The sequence below is a fragment of the Lissotriton vulgaris genome, chromosome 3_1, assembly GCF_964263255.1.
Source record: "Lissotriton vulgaris chromosome 3_1, aLisVul1.2, whole genome shotgun sequence".
In the NCBI taxonomy this organism is placed as follows: domain Eukaryota; kingdom Metazoa; phylum Chordata; class Amphibia; order Caudata; family Salamandridae; genus Lissotriton; species Lissotriton vulgaris.
The window spans coordinates 89,314,409-89,331,118 of record NC_141689.1 but is presented as its reverse complement, the minus strand read 5'-3'; the positions used below and the strand labels follow the sequence as shown (position 1 = coordinate 89,331,118).

General features: G+C 44.1%; 1 protein-coding gene across 1 annotated transcript in view; it reads right to left on the bottom strand.

Moving 5' to 3' along the window:
• ANKRD53 (ankyrin repeat domain 53) overlaps positions 1-16,710 on the bottom strand; it is a 116,747-nt gene that overhangs the window by 59,112 nt on the left and 40,925 nt on the right. Inside the window, exons 3-5 of the mRNA XM_086962850.1 lie at positions 12,878-13,028; positions 3,044-3,243; positions 1,086-1,250 (exon numbers count right to left, since the gene is read on the bottom strand). Coding sequence (XP_086818976.1) covers positions 1,086-1,250; positions 3,044-3,243; positions 12,878-13,027 — 515 coding nt within the window. The 5' untranslated portion in view covers position 13,028. The remainder of the gene's footprint in view (positions 1-1,085; positions 1,251-3,043; positions 3,244-12,877; positions 13,029-16,710) is intronic.

The following is a 16,710-nucleotide window of genomic DNA, read 5'->3' as shown; positions in this document are numbered from 1 at the left end:
CTAGATGTCTGCGGTTGGTGCTCTGATCTTTTTGGCACTAGTTGTTACCTTTAACGTTAAAAATTCATAACTCCGAATCTAATGATTGGATTTTCATTGTTTTGGTGTCAGATAATTTATTAAAATTTACTCGATTTTTCTAAATTGGCGTGGGATTTTTCTTGTGTTGTGTTTTTACTTTATTATTGTTTGTTTGCTGCATACATACTTTACACATGCCTCCAAGTTAAGCCTGACTGCTTGTATGCAAGATACCGGAAGGTTCAGCGCAGGTTGAGTTAGGGGCTTTTGTGGTCCACCTGACATGGATTGTGGCTGTTGCTTGAACAGGACACCCCCATTCAACCAACAACCCAATTTCTCATAAAACATTGTGTGCAAAGTGAATAAAGGTCTGCTTTTACTCTTCTGGAAATGTGACCTCAATAATTGAACACATTGCCCCAAGTGAGACATTACCCATGACCAATGGTTAGTACAGTCCTATTAGTGGTTTCATGAGAGTCAACACACTTGCTCAGCTTTTAGCTACATATTTGAGAAGATGATATGACATTAGCCTATAAGCTGATTGAAACGTAGGCTGCAAAGGCCACACCCCTTATCCTCCAATCTTACCTGATGTTATTAGTAGGTCCTCCCCTCACCAGTCTGTAACAAGTTATGCATGTGGATTGTTGTCAGAGGCAAAGATCAACAAGTAATATGACTGTTTACAATCTAAGTGTTTTTAAACACAGCCTGAAAATGTGTTAAATTGATTTTATTTTTCAAGAAATTGCAGGCTTACAACTCTACTACCTAGTCTCTTCACAATAAAATATTCATACATAAATAGATATGCACCTCAATGTTGCCCTCTCGCCAAACCCAGCCACAAAACTTTATAGCACTGGAGGACATAACCCCAAGATATTTCCCATTTGATGGCTTCCGCAAAAACCTTGCCATAGGTTTCCAAGTTTACCTATCCCATAGGCGTGACTTTGTAATTAACTACACTGAAAATTAGCCACCTCCTCACTAACCAATGTAAGTGCACATGAATAAAAGTTAGACGCCATATTTGTTAGCGGTGATCATACCTGACACAGGGTCTGTGGTTCCACATTTTGCTCAAGTCAATAGGTCTTCGTCCGTAAGCATCTATAGCGTGAGTATCGGCTCCAGCTTCAGTGAGCACAGCAATACAGTCCAGTAGACCCTCGTTGGCAGCCTGGTGCAGCGGAGTCACTTTGCTATCTGTCTTTCTAAACAAAAACAAGGATTTGAATAAGAACCAGTCTTCCTTTAGCTGTTCTATTCTGCTCATTTGCACTTCGTGGCCCCATGAATCAATGGATTGTGCATTGCATAGGGTTTCGCATTGCTGGATTAAAATGCCTATTTGCTGAGCTTTACCCAAACCCTGAGACTTGAATAACACATCTTCTCTGCTGTCACCTACCTGGATGCAAACTTCTTTTCAGACTCCTTTCTTAAGTAGCTCACCATTTGTAATGAACGTGAATCTTATGGTCAAGTCTACGCTATAGGTGGACAGTAAACTCCGCTTTGCTGCTGGAGTTTGTGGAGTTTTGCCCACTCCACGAGCGTGAAGCACAGAGTTCGCAAGGACTCTACCAACCTGCCATATGACGGAGTCTTTCTTGCTCACCGCTCACCAACATTAAGTTGTCAAGCATGAGCTTGAAAAAAACGAGTCCTAAGCCGCCTCCCGGCGAAATTTCTCAATGCGGGCTATTGCGGCAGGCCACTACCACTCACGTTGAGAAAGAGGCCACTCATGTTGTGAAAGCTGCCACTCGAGTAGAAAGCCTATTGGTTGTAGAACAGTTCACAATATTAATTGAAGGCACAGTGGACACACTTGATAAACTTAGCTGTTGTCTAGTGTGACCACAATGGGAGACTGCTCATCAGCAATTGAACTGAGAAGTACCATGCAAACCAGAGGCCTTTTAAAGAGGTCACCCATTCTACTATCATCTAATAACTTTGTTATTGTCCATCTAAGTGCATCAATTTCTTGCCCACCAGCTCCACAGTGAGGCCCTCAATCGTGAAGATGATTTGTGTTAACCGCATCGCTGCGGCGGTTTTCCCGCTGTGTGCGGCAAATTACTAAAAGCAGCTTTACATGACAAGCTCAGCTCGTCATCCGCACACGACCACTGTGGCTGATGACGAGCTGAGCTCGTCATCAGCAGCGAAGGGGTTAATAACTGTGCTTCATTTGAACCAGTGGTTTCCGGTGCTAAGCACAGGCACTCAATTATCAACACTGGCGCTTTTCACAAGCACCAGTTAAGGACACATTCATTTATGGTAAACACGGGGAGATTACGTGATTTGCCCAAATTCACAGGATGTTGAGCCGATGCCGAGACTCGAACCTGGTTACCCAGCCCCAAAGTCAGCAGCTCTGGCCAGTATGCCACATCCTCTCCCCACTTTCATGATTCTGTTTTAGGCGGCACTAACAGGAGAAATGGGCAGGTGCAAGTTGCCTCTTGACGAGAGCCCCAGCACTTATTGTTTTACAAATTAACCACTGGTTAAAAATTGTGTTAAAAGTAAAATAAGTGGATTTTTGTTTGTTTTGCACTTTTTGTTCTTTCCAGCAAAATAGTAATAACACATTACAAAAGCTTTAATAACCAATCATTGTGTGGGAAATCCGTGCCTCTGAGCACCAACCACAAAAATCTGGTGAAAACTTGTACCTTTACATGCAGAAATTGCTCTTTTGTGTGTTTTTTTGTAATGTATTGGTACATTGACAGTTATATAGTGATCCCATTTGTCAAAGTTCAGAAACAAGTATAGCATTGAAAAGTTCCACGATAGCTACATGAGACATTCCCTCTATTTGATACACCCATTTTATTGATTTTCCATTTTTACATATATATTTTCATATCTAAGTAAGTAAAATGATATTTTACAATACAAATGACAACATAACCATGGTGAGAAACACATGCAACGTTGTGGCTCCGCCACGCAGGACATGTTCACTTAGCGTGAAGCCTCTACTTACAGGTTGACATCGGCACCTTGTTCGATGAGGTACTTCACACATTCCACAGCCCGCGGTCCGCCCTTCTTGCTCAGCGCTAGATGGATGGGTCGCCATCCTGCCTTGCTCCTTTGGTTCACGTCAGCGTTGTAGTTGCGAACTAAGAGTTGTAAACACTGGAGCCTTCCATGGAGAGCGGCTAGATGAACCGCTGTGAATCCCTTTTTGGAGTAAGGGGAAACAAAACTGGGATTTACCAGATGGTTATCAGTTATGTTTATTCATGTATTCACCTATCAGAGCCAAGTGCCAGAAGCAAATAACTAAACTGTAATGTCATCAGCTCACCACGGTGTGTCACTAGACTAAAACTGCCTGAAGCAAGTGACAATATCACTCATCTTTAAACTTGATGATTTTTAAAGTATCCCTTATACCTTTTTAACCGTGATGATTTTAACGGTATCCGTGATGTGTGGGCGTGTCTATATGGGAAAAATATCATGTACATGCTATCTTATCACATTTTGACTGATTTATGAATTTTCATTCACCCTTTCTAACCTCTTTTTATATTTAACATAGTCTCCGCCTCTTTGCTGTCATCTAGTGTGCCCACCCCATTAATCACAACCCTACCGGTGTGTAAGGAGATGCATGTTGTCAGCAGGGACCATATCACTTTGCAGTCAACCTTGCACGCCCTGGCATCATTGAGAACATGTCACCTGTCAGCCTAGGCAGGCTTGTGAGCCTTTGTTTCAAGGCCAGAAGGCCAAACACCATTCCTTCATTTAACACCATTTGTCAGAATCATCTCTCTGAGTCCCAGATGCAGTTTTTTGTGTTGTCAGGTTTTCTATGAGTGTGCATGGTTTTACATAGTGCAAACCTGGCTACAAAAGTATAGAGTGGTATACAAAGACAAAGGTGTGGGTACAGATATGGAACCATGCACGACAAGGTGTGGGTACGGATAAGAAACCATACACGACAAGGTGTGGGTACGGATAAGGAACCATACACGACAAGGTGTGGGTACGGATAAGAAACCATGCACGACAAGGTGTGGGTACGGATAAGGAACCATGCACGACAAGGTGTGGGTACAGATAAGGAACCATACACTACAAGGTGTGGGTACGGATAAGAAACCATACACGACAAGGTGTGGGTACGGATAAGAAACCATGCACGACAAGGTGTGGGTACGGATAAGAAACCATGCACGACAAGGTGTGGGTACGGATAAGAAACCGTACACGACAAGGTGTGGGTACGGATAAGAAACCATGCACTACAAGGTGTGGGTACGGATAAGAAACCATGCACGACAAGGTGTGGGTACGGATAAGAAACCATACACGACAAGGTGTGGGTACGGATAAGAAACCATGCACTACAAGGTGTGGGTACGGATAAGAAACCATGCACGACAAGGTGTGGGTACGGATAAGAAACCATGCACGACAAGGTGTGGGTACGGATAAGAAACCATACACGACAAGGTGTGGGTACGGATAAGAAACCATGCACGACAAGGTGTGGGTACAGATAAGAAACCATACTCTACAAGGTGTGGGTACGGATAAGAAACCATACACGACAAGGTGTGGGTACGGATAAGAAACCATACACGACAAGGAGTGGGTACGGATAAGAAACCATACACGACAAGGTGTGGGCACAGATAAGAAACCATACACTACAAGGTGTGGGCACGGATAAGAAACCATGCACGACAAGGTGTGGGTACAGATAAGAAACCATACACGACAAGGTGTGGGTACGGATAAGAAACCATACACGACAAGGTGTGGGTACGGATAAGAAACCATACACGACAAGGTGTGGGTACAGATAAGAAACCATACACGACAAGGTGTGGGTACGGATAAGAAACCATACACGACAAGGTGTGGGTACGGATAAGAAACCATACACGACAAGGTGTGGGTACAGATAAGAAACCATACACGACAAGGTTTGGGTACCGATAAGAAACCATACACGACAAGGTGTGGGTACGGATAAGAAACCATACACGACAAGGAGTGGGTACGGATAAGAAACCATACACGACAAGGTGTGGGTACAGATAAGAAACCATACACTACAAGGTGTGGGCACGGATAAGAAACCATGCACGACAAGGTGTGGGTACGGATAAGAAACCATACACGACAAGGAGTGGGTACGGATAAGAAACCATACACGACAAGGTGTGGGCACAGATAAGAAACCATACACTACAAGGTGTGGGCACGGATAAGAAACCATGCACGACAAGGTGTGGGTACAGATAAGAAACCATACACTACAAGGTGTGGGTACGGATAAGAAACCATACACGACAAGGTGTGGGTACGGATAAGAAACCATACACGACAAGGTGTGGGTACAGATAAGAAACCATACACGACAAGGTGTGGGTACGGATAAGAAACCATACACGACAAGGTGTGGGTACGGATAAGAAACCATACACGACAAGGTGTGGGTACAGATAAGAAACCATACACGACAAGGTGTGGGTACGGATAAGAAACCATACACGACAAGGTGTGGGTACGGATAAGAAACCATACACGACAAGGTGTGGGTACAGATAAGAAACCATACACGACAAGGTGTGGGTACGGATAAGAAACCATACACAAATGCAACAGATTCTTCAAGTGAGTCTGAGTTGATGCATTTGATGTTGTCAAAGTAGGTATGTATGGATGTATGCTACCAAATATGCTTTTATGTAATACGAACCTAGCTACAAAGGAAAGGACAGCTTTACAAAGGTGGAGGGAGAGGTTTGTGCACGTACCTGTACGAATTCATTCTTTTCTGTGCATCTGAAATGCATCTTGATGTGCTGTCGGGGCATGCAAGTAAGTCTGTAAGAACATCTGTGTAGCATGAACCAAGCTACAATGAAGTGGAGCACTCTACAATGGGGAGAATGTACATTTGTGACTATGGGTGTATCATGACTCTTTCTATGAGTCCATCCCCCAGGTTGTGATCTCAGGATAGATCTGATAGCATAATGCCTTGGTGGGAGAGGTTTTGAGCATGGCTTCTACGACAATGTGTTCAGCATTTGGTTAAGCAAGTGAACCTGGGAGAAACGCTGAGGCATATTTACAATATTTTGGCATAGGGCAGCGCCACAAGCCTAGCTGCACGGCCCTACATCTAAAGAAAAGGGTAGGAATGCGCTGTATCTACAAGATATGGTGCATTCCTGTCTGCCAGGCCAGTGCAAATGGTACAAAGGTGTCTGTGTTGTTGGCAGGATTGTTTTTGTGCAGGAAGAGACAGGAGTTGGTTTCCTCATTCTATTTGTGCTGCAAAGTGCAATGCATGTGGACAGAGGAACAAACTGGGAGAAATGTAAACTTTTCTACTCGTTACACCTGCTTGGGGAAGGCGTTAGAACTGGTACTGCCCCAGATTTACGCTATGTTGTAAATCTGGGGCAGTGTCAAAAACCATGGATGTTGAGTGGGAACACACACAGCAAAACCCATGGAATGCCCCTTCCACACTGAGACACTGAGTAAGGCATTGCCTCAATATTTACAAGGCCATGAAAAACCACGCAAGGGGGCTTTTCCGTGGCCTTGTAAATATGGGACAGACGCTCCGACGGCATAAAAGTGCAGCTGCAGCATTGTAAATATGCCCCTCTGTGTTGTTTCAAGTCATTGGAGGTTTATCTATTCACCTGCAAGCTGCAGTATGTGACTGATCATCGAGCTACGAATGGGCTCCATGTCTTACTTGCTCATCATCGTCTTAACCATTAAAATGGGTTCCATTACAAAGATCAGAAACCTCGGTAGAAGAGATGCTGGCCTCAGCCATCTCACCCAGGGTGCTACAAGGAGTCAGAACCTCCATAATTCACCTCTTTGTTCCTGTCTACAAACGAAAAACTTGAGACTTTAGCAACGGATCCCCACTCCCCCTGCCAGGCTCCGCTGCATGGAAGTGCCTACCCCAGTGAGTTTAAATGAATCTGCCCTCCTATGTGTATTTCTATAGCTGGACGGGATGAGGTGCAACGTGGGGATAAGAAGGTTTGGCTCAAGGTAGGGTCTGTGCTCTTTGTACCAGAGCTACAGGAAGGAAACAGGGAAGTGATAGCATTGTTCCTGGCACAAATGATTCTTAAGGTTCCTTCCCCTCAAAACAGTATTTGCTAGATGGTCAGGCTCCGAAGGGTCTGGCCTTATCGGCTTCGAAGTTCAGACGGCAGAGCTGCAGCAAAAGTGGCTCCAGAGACTCTGGGGTACATGCATCAAAGTCAATTGCATTCGCAAACGGTGCGAATCGCAATTTTCGGCCGTTTGCGAATGCAATTGACTAATTTGGAATGCATCATGCATTTCGCAATTTTAGGAATCGCAACCATGTTGCGATTTCTAAAATTGCGATTGCATTTAAGAAATCGCAATTTCAGATTTCTTAAATGCAATGCATGATTATTTTTAAATTGCGAATTCGCAATTTGGAAGGGGTAAATTAGCATGAAGTTGAACTTCATGCTAATTTACCGAAAACTTTCAAATATGCACAAATTGCATTTTTGAAAGTTTTAATTTACACACACACATGTCCTTGGGGCATGTGTGTGTGTAAATTGCATTTAAAGTTACCTTTCAGGGGTGCAGGGAGGGGTTCTTTGGACCCCCCCCTGCACCATTGAAATTGCATTCACATTTTGCAATTCGCAATTTGAAATTCGCAAAATGTGAATGCCTTCCCATTCATTCCTATTGGACTTTTGGCCCAAAGGAATCAATGGGAAGGATTTTCCTTAATTGCGATTCGCAAATTGTGAATCGCAATTTATGAAAAATACCGAATCGCAAAAAATATTGCGATTTTTTAATGCATAGCATTTTGCGATTTCTTAATTGAGATTCCTTAATTTTCGGAATTAAGAAATCGCAAAATGTAACAATGATGCATGTGGGCCTCTGTGCAGATGCCATAAATCAATCTTGGAACCACTGGTCTACACTTCAGAAATAGGGTGAAGACATGACTCTACTCTGTCTGTTTTTTCCTGGATAGGTCCTGTCAGAATAATTTTGGGGCTAAGCACCATGTGTTATGAGCCACCAGTAAGGTTCCTCCAGGACCATGAGAATGGCAGTGGAAGACCTGAAGGGCAGATTACTTACATCTGTTTTAATTTCCACTATCCAGGCCCCCTCCTCTCTCTTTTGTGCCCCATACCAAGAGTTCCTATAAGTCTTAAATGTACTGCAATCTCACCCATGCAAGCCCCTAGGGATGTCAGACCTGAAATTCCCTGACAATGACATACACTTTTCTTGTGGCAATGAACCTGCCCTGGTGTCTATTAGAACTGTTCATGTTCATGTCACTCCAGCCAGATGCATTAATTTTCAAAGCTGCTTCATCTTGCATTTGATCAATATTCCACCTAATTTTTGTATGTCTTAGTAGCTGATGCTTCCGTTGTTTTCTACCTTTACAGTCTGAGGATGAAAGTTCCATGCATTCACTAGACATCTGTTATGGTCTATCTGGACCAATCATGATTCTTTAGAAAGTCTATCACTTACTCTTGGTCATTGGGCAGGGTCTGAGAACATCATCTAGCTTTATTAGCAGAGGAGCTACATCTGAAACTCAGGCTGATGGACCAAGTGTCTGGTATTCAGAATAACTCAACTCAGTTTGGGTTGAAAAGTCTCCTTGCAGATAGTCCAGGTGGAAGTGGAGGGGGGCCGGGGGTCCTACTCTGTTTCTAGCACAACAGAAATTCATGGGCGCTAAAATCTCAGCATCCTTTCTACAACAATTTCCGCTTGTGGAAATGGGACCCATCCCAAAACTAAGAACTGGTAGAACTATCCTGAGATTACAATACACAATCAGAATAGGCGCTTTGTGATGAATGGTAATATTGGGCCCGATTCACAGAACTAACTTCAGACAAAATCCTAAACTTACTACCATTTTGGTATTCACAGAAGGCACTTACTCATTTAGGTATTCACAGAAGTTAGGAGTCCTAACTTTAGGACTCCTAAATGCCTTCTGTGAATACCGAAAGTCTTAAAGTTAGGATTTTTCTCCGTTTAGGAGTCGTAAAGTTAGGATTCCTAACTTTAGGACTCCTAAACTGAGAAAAATCCTAACTTTAAGCCTTTCGGTATTCACAGAAGGCATTTAGGAGTCCTAAAGTTAGGAGTCCTAACTTTACTACTCCTAAACTGAGAAAAATACTAACTTCTGTGAATACCAAAATGGTGGTAAGTTTAGGATTTTGTCTTAAGTTAGTTCTGTGAATCGGGCCTAGAGTTTGCATGGCTGTCAAAGGCACGAGAATAGGGTTTGCTAGGTCAATAAACCATTACAAATTTTGCGAAACAAGGCTGTAATAAAGTTTTGGTCTATTAGTGACCGTCAGGCATAGATACAAACTACGTCTGACAAGTGAGAATTAACTAAGCAAATCACTGTGAACTGCTTGCCTCAACCTAGCTGCATCAAGTATGGACACACCGTTGCTACCCGTTTTCTGTTATAATGTGCATAAGGAAGACTGGACTGTTATCTGCTACAGACACTCAAATTGTCCTTAACTGGGTTGTAATAGTTTACTTGTGAGCACAGATGTACTGAAGATTAAAGAAATTGTGGTATGTTTGTAGGTGCGCCTAGCCAAAAAGGTAGTGGAGCACTGTACATGGTCAGAGGTAAGCATGCAGTCAATCAGTTATATGAAAGGTAGCTGGTTATTGGACTGCTATTGCATTATGAGGTAGTGTTCTTTAAAGAAGTGAGTCTTCAACTCTTCCCTAAATTGGAGCAGCTTCGGGCGGTCCTTATGGATACGGGGATGTTGCTCCAAATCCTGGGTGCATCGATACAAATTGCCTGCTGCCTTTTTTGTCTTTTTTACTCTTCTAATTCTCCATTCTAATACTTGTTTGTATGTGGACCTGGCTGGTGCTAAGTGCCATCAAGGATGGTGAGCTTGTCTGAAAGCTAAGTGGAGATGCTGGTCATGATGGCTTTGTGTGCCTGGTGGAAGCGTGCACTGATGGCTGGTGGTGCATGTGCCTGGTGAAAGCGTGCACTGACGGCTGGTGGTGTGTGCCTGGTTGAATAGTGCACTGACGGCTGGTAGTGTGAAACGGCTGGTGGTGTGTGTGCCTGGTGAAAGTGTGCACTGACGGCTAGTGGTGTATATGCCTGTTGGAAGCCTGCACTGATTGCTGGTGGTGTGTGTGTGTGTGCCTGGTGGAAGCGTGCACTGGCGGCTGGTGGTGTGTGTGCCTGGTGGAAGCATGCACTGACGGCTGGTGGTGTGTGTGCCTGGTGGAAGCATGCACTGGCGGCTGGTGGTGTGTGTGCCTGGTGGAAGCGTGCACTGACGGCTGGTGGTGTGTGTGCCTGGTTGAAGCGTGCACTGACGGCTGGTGGTGTGTGTGCATGGCGGAAGCGTGCACTGACGGCTGGTGGTGTGTGCCTGGTGGAAGCGTGCACTGATGGCTGGTGGTGTGTATGCCTGGTGGAAGCGTGCACTGACAGTTGGTGGTGTGTGTACCTGATGGAAGCGTGCACTGACGGCTGGTGGTATATGTGCCTGGTGAAAGCATGCACTGACGACTCATGGTGTGTGTGCCTAGTGGAAGTGTCCACTGACTGATGATGTGTGTGCCTGGTTGAAGCGTGCAATGACGGCTGGTGGTGTGTGTGCCTGGTGAAAGCATGCACTGACGACTGATGGTGTGTGTGCCTGGTGGAAGCAGGAGCATTCACAATGATAGAAGACACAAATGAAACTGACGAAGAGGAGGGGGAGAAGGGAGGGGGAGTGCGAGCAGAGTAGCGTGATTAACAGATAGAGGAGACAAATTAAACTGACCGGAAGGGAGGGGGAAAAAGGTGGGGGGTAGTGCATGCAGAGGAGCCAGATTACAGCAATAAAAAACACAGATGGCAGCTGTGCACGTGCACGAGCTGTAGGCCAGCAAAAGCCTCTGGTGGCACTTTTAAAAGCCACTTACTAAATGTATCGTAGAGACCTAGAAATGGCGCAAAAGTGGCGCAAGGGACTTGTAAACAAGACCCTAGAGAACTAACATTCTATAACCAAGGTAAAACTGGGGCATCCCATGACGGCATTTTGTCGTAATAGGAACTGCTGAATTGAGGTGTTAATGCAAATATGAAACCTACTGTTTAAAATAAATGAGAAGGGAAAGACAAGTTTTAGTCTTGAGAGGCATGTTACATTTTAAAGGGGCTACACCTATTTACTGAGACTGCCCACCTTCTCTCTCTTGCTTATTGCCTACCTAATTTTAAAACAGTAAACACGGAAGGTTTTTTAATCTTCCATTTAAATATATATGAGTATATTTTTTTAGAGGAGTCGAACCTATTCAGATTTCATATTTAAAATGAAAATATTTGTGCTCTAATCCGAAGTGAGACTCCGTAAAGGAGTTACTATTTGAACATTTAATTTTGTTTAAATCTTTTGCCACACTCTCTTTATAGTAGTTACATCTATCTCCATGCAACGGTCCAAGCTTCAAAACCATATTTATAGAGACTTAAATGCATGGAAATTATAATCACACATTCACAAATACATATTTGTTGTCTATAAAAATCTTGTTCTGCGTCCCTTATAAACAACTGCTTTCAAGGTTAATTCCTTCAAACCTACTTGCAACTAAGTAACATAAATCAAACAGAGCGATGGGGCTGTTGTTTTGAAACACAGTGAAAACTGTCATGAACTACACACCTTTCAATATCGAAAACAAACAAATAAAATGCAGCGTTTTGGGGGACTCTCTTTTTGCGGCAGTTAGGAAATATCTACAAGCACATATTCAGCCTTCTGCAAGGGAAAGTGAATTACTAAAGTTTTCTTCACCAGCGCATGTCCTTCCATGCAGGCGCATTCTGTGATCTTGGTGAATATTTTGTTTTTTTATTAGAACTCTGTGATCCTCACAACCAGCTGTCAGGGGAAGATGGCGTACTGATATGCGGATTGATACTGTAATGAGGGTTGTTTTAGGTATCCGCCATGATTTTCCTGGGTAGATATTGACCAGCCAGGAGCCAATCATAATGCAGCATTTCTAGTAGTGTTCAACGGTCCGATTTACAATGACTGCAACTGAAGTCTTAATTGTGTCTGAGTTTCTGACCCCCCGTCATCCTCCAAGAGTAAAAGCCAAAATGGTAGCTCTTGGGAAGTCAGTGACCTCACGGTAGGTAGTACCCAACCCCTGGGGTACGGGAGATATCAGGCAATACCTATAAAAAGACCGCCCTCTGCGTCTAAGGGTCCTGTTTTAGAGGAAGGGGCTTGACACAAACACTCATCATGGTTTCATGTTACCTGGTTAAGAGTAGAGCTATTTATACTAACAATGGTGTCTGTAAAACAGATTTACCAACCAAGACAAAATGGTGGGTGTTGAGGAAGAGAGAAAGAGGCGCTGGGAAAGCTTTCAAATGTTTGGAAAGAGATGGAGAAAGCATTTAGGACGAAAGCCAGAGTGTAGGTGGGACCAACTGATTATTTTTAGAAAGGGAAGAATTAGTACCCTTTAAGGAGTTAGAAAGTAGAACTGTTGTGTACTTTTTTTATTTTTAAGAATTTATTCTACTGTCTTATAACATTCAGTACATTAGAAATGTTTCACCATTAACTTTTTTTATCAACATAGCCATCTTTCCCCATGTGTTGTACAACAGCAGTCATTTCTTACAAATGGACCATTGATTATAAAGCATCACATTAGAAGCCCCCTAGACCTGCTGAGTGCTCCACAAAGGACTCACATATTTGTCCGCCTTGATCTGGTCATCGGTGATTTTCAAGCTGAGCTGCAGACCCGGCAGGTTCCCGACCGCGGCCGCCAGCAGCTGGTCTCTCTCCAGGTGCTTCTTGCTGCCACCTCCGGGGCTTGTCTGAGGGGCAGATGACGTCATTCTGAGGAGAGTGGAAGCAGGAAGAGAATGTCCATCAGTGGATCTGCTCTGGACCATTTGTGAAAGTGGATCACAAGGACCCTGGATCCTCACCCTCAAATCTTCCCGCCTCCTTTACAGTTTTGACTTACAGACTCTTTCAAATTATGGCATATAATAAACAACAGGCTTTGGCAAAGCCAATCGGTGTTGGCTCTAAAAGGCCACGTTATTGGCTTTGTCAGTTTTTTTTGCCAGGGGCTTGCAAACAAATGCATCAAAACGCATGGGCACATACGGAGGGCAACTTTGCAAAGGGATTTCTGTTTTTAAAAAAACAACTGCAAGATGGCTGCTGATACATTTGCATGCAGTGCTTAATTTGTAAAAAAATAAAGTGCCAGGGCCCTTCTCGGAAAGCCACTGTAGCCTGCACAATCCAGGCCCTGCCAATGCTGCCAATACAAGCACTAATAGAACACCTAACCATTGCACTGTGACAAGAGAGACAATTCAGACTATTTCAGGCCACACACAACTGTAATAAATATATAATGCATGAGAGACTGATATTATTCATTTTCAATGTATATTGACTTAATAAACACAGTTGTTGAACTCATCTCAAAATTATGAAGACAGCGCCACCATGTGGTGGACTGAGCCAGTGCTGACAATTAAGTGCTGGTGCTGAGCACCGGAAACCACTGGCGCAAAGTAAGCACTGCTTGCATACGTTGTGACACATGTGCACGTGTACGCATGTGCATCGTGAACTATGCAGGGGCATGCATCATGGCGCATGACTGCCCTTTTAAATTTACCATTCCAACATGGTGGATGCCAATGTTAGAACGGTTGGTTAACATGTACAAAAATTACTAAATCGTTCATGCAAAGCACAAAATGGGATGTGAGGAGCCCAGTGGCACCTTGCAGCTGCCTGGTACTCGTAACAAAAAAATAAAATAAATTAAAGATTAATAAATGGGGCGGGAAGCGGGGCCGAGAGTAGGGGAGTAGGAGTCCAAAGACAACGCATGGGATGGAGGAGGGCAGCAAAGCGCAAAGAGGGAATAGCAGGACATAAGCAGTCCAGCAGCATTTTGCAATTACTACGCCCTCATCATAAAAGGAAAACTAAATAAATACAATTTGAAAATTAACACCTTAGCTGCGTGTAAACATTTCTCCCCAGTGCTGCGCTGTCCATTAGAACTAGTTCTGAATGGACGTTCAATGGTCGTGCGCAGCACTGGGGAGGTAGCGCTGCTGACGACCATTGGCCGTCAGCAGCACTTAAGGGGTTAACATAATGAGTATTGTGAAGAGAGCAACGAAACGCATGCACTTTCATGAAGCCCTCAAAAAAAAGGAGTCCACACAAGTATGAAGTGGAAGGATACAACTCAGCCAATCAGAACACAGTGAGACGGAAATGCTCAGAGTGGGACATACACTAGAATAGGGAAGAAAAGCCATTAAATGAAAAGGAGACAATTGAGACCGATAACAATGTCATCCAATTATGTGCAGGGGGATACCAAAAGCACACTCCAACTATACGTTCTGTATTGAAAACAACTGGTCGCCCTACAGACAGCTAGAGCTGTGTGCAGCCAGGACATAAACATGGCCAGGGATGGATGGATTGCTTCGGGATAGGCTGAGCACCAGTGGTGTGCAAGCATCAGGACAATGAAGGCTAGTCTGCATTTTCATATTCTAATAGACCATGTGCTATTTTTTCATTTGTTGCTCACTGAAGCTGGTAGAAACAATTCCCTGATAGAACCGAGAACACATTGGGTCAGGGATTTTTTGTGATAGTTACTTGACCTGTATCCATGCCAGTGGTAACATACAAATTTTAGAAGTGCTCTGCCTATTAAATGCCTTGCTAAATTACAAAAATTAGGATATGGAAGAAGTTGTCAGCAAGAAACAATGAACAAATCTGGATAGGGAAACACAGTAAAAAAAACACGTTAAATTAGTTTAGAGAAGAGAAGGAATACATAAAGCGGACATCATAAAAACCAAATGTATATTTATAACAGTAAAATAATTCACAGTGCTGTTGCCCTGCTGTTACTAAAATGGGTATGCTCAGACGTGAGTCCCATGCTCTCCACACCACTGGATTCAAGCAAGCCGGGCTGAAGACGGCTGAAATGCCAGAAACCGGTCCTCAGAAGCTTGTTTCCGGCCCAAGGAAGGCATGGCTTGGCAGTTCGGGCTGGACTGTTCCCATGAGGCACAGGGTCAGACTGATTTGCAGATGGCCATGTCTGAACTGGGTTGATGCGGAGTGCAAAAAAACGATGGATTTGGGCCTAGATCTCTGTACTGGGGTGAATGTATGACATTGTTCTGCATTCTGTCCATCAACTGTGGTTTTTGCAGTTACTAAAATGCCAGCATATATGGAGGACTTGCACCACGCAACAGGGTATAAGAGGACCACAACTATTAAGTGTGATTTATCAAGCTATGCACAGCACCATGCATGGCCCTGATTGGCTTGACAAATCCACAGTACTACTCTGCCCCAGGGAGGCGTTTCGTGAGTGGAGCATGGGTGTTCCCAAGCATTGACACTGGGAAGGAAAGGAATGAAGAAAGATCCCACTGCCTCCTCTCATTGGCTGACCTTGGTAAAGGTCAACCAATAAGAGAAGGAGCTTCCTTGCCTCGTCACAGAGTGGTTTGGGGGTCAGTGAGAGATGCTGGCCCCACCCCACTCTGTGCCAAGCATCCCTGATGGACACTTGGCCCTAGGCACTTCAGGGCTTAAAAGTGAGGCCCCAGATTGAGTCTATCAGTGACACTCCCCAGTGGCGGACGGTAAGTTTAGGAGGGAGGGGGGTGGATGGGACACACACGCACACCTACACATACACACTCTCAGCCATGAGCGCACATACACACAAACACATCCTTTCACAACACTCATTACCAAACATCCACACATACATGCACGCACCAAATATTAATTAAAAAAAAACACACACACTAACCTGCAGCTCTGCCTCAGAGACCCAGGAGGCTTAGCACTACTGCCTTCCCTCATTGGCTGACCAAAGGCAGCTGTCCCAACGTCATCACAAAGTGGGATGGGGTCAGTGAGACTGCTGATCCTACCCCACTCTGTGATGAAGTGTCACTGATTGACACTCAACCCTGGGCGCTTCAGTGCTTAAAACTGAAGCACCCAAGTGCGAGGCAATCAGTGACGCTACCCCTCACTGCAATAGCAATGGCAAATCCATGCAGTCTCCCGTACCTTGCAAAATATTCACACAGCGTGTCTTTACAAGCTCAAATCTGGCCTGATTTGCAAATGTTGGCCACTTTTTTTTTAGCTATCTGGTTCACTAATCATGGGCACTTTTATTTTGGTGCCCGGTCCTATATTTTGTCCCACTCTGGCCCTAGTAGCTTATGGTCAATGCATATCCTGAAATGACTGCCCCAATCTTATATCCCAAAATGCTCAATCGACCACACGCATGCCATCAACTCTTTTTGTATCACTGGATACCTTCTTTTGGCGTCATTTAAAGCCCTAGAAGAGAATGCTACAATCCCCACCTCTTTCCCAATCTCTGCAACAGAACTCCACCTATACCATACATGCTGCCATGCACAGTAGTAATGCAATTCTTCATTATCTAAACCTATTTTAAGGTAGGAGCTACAAC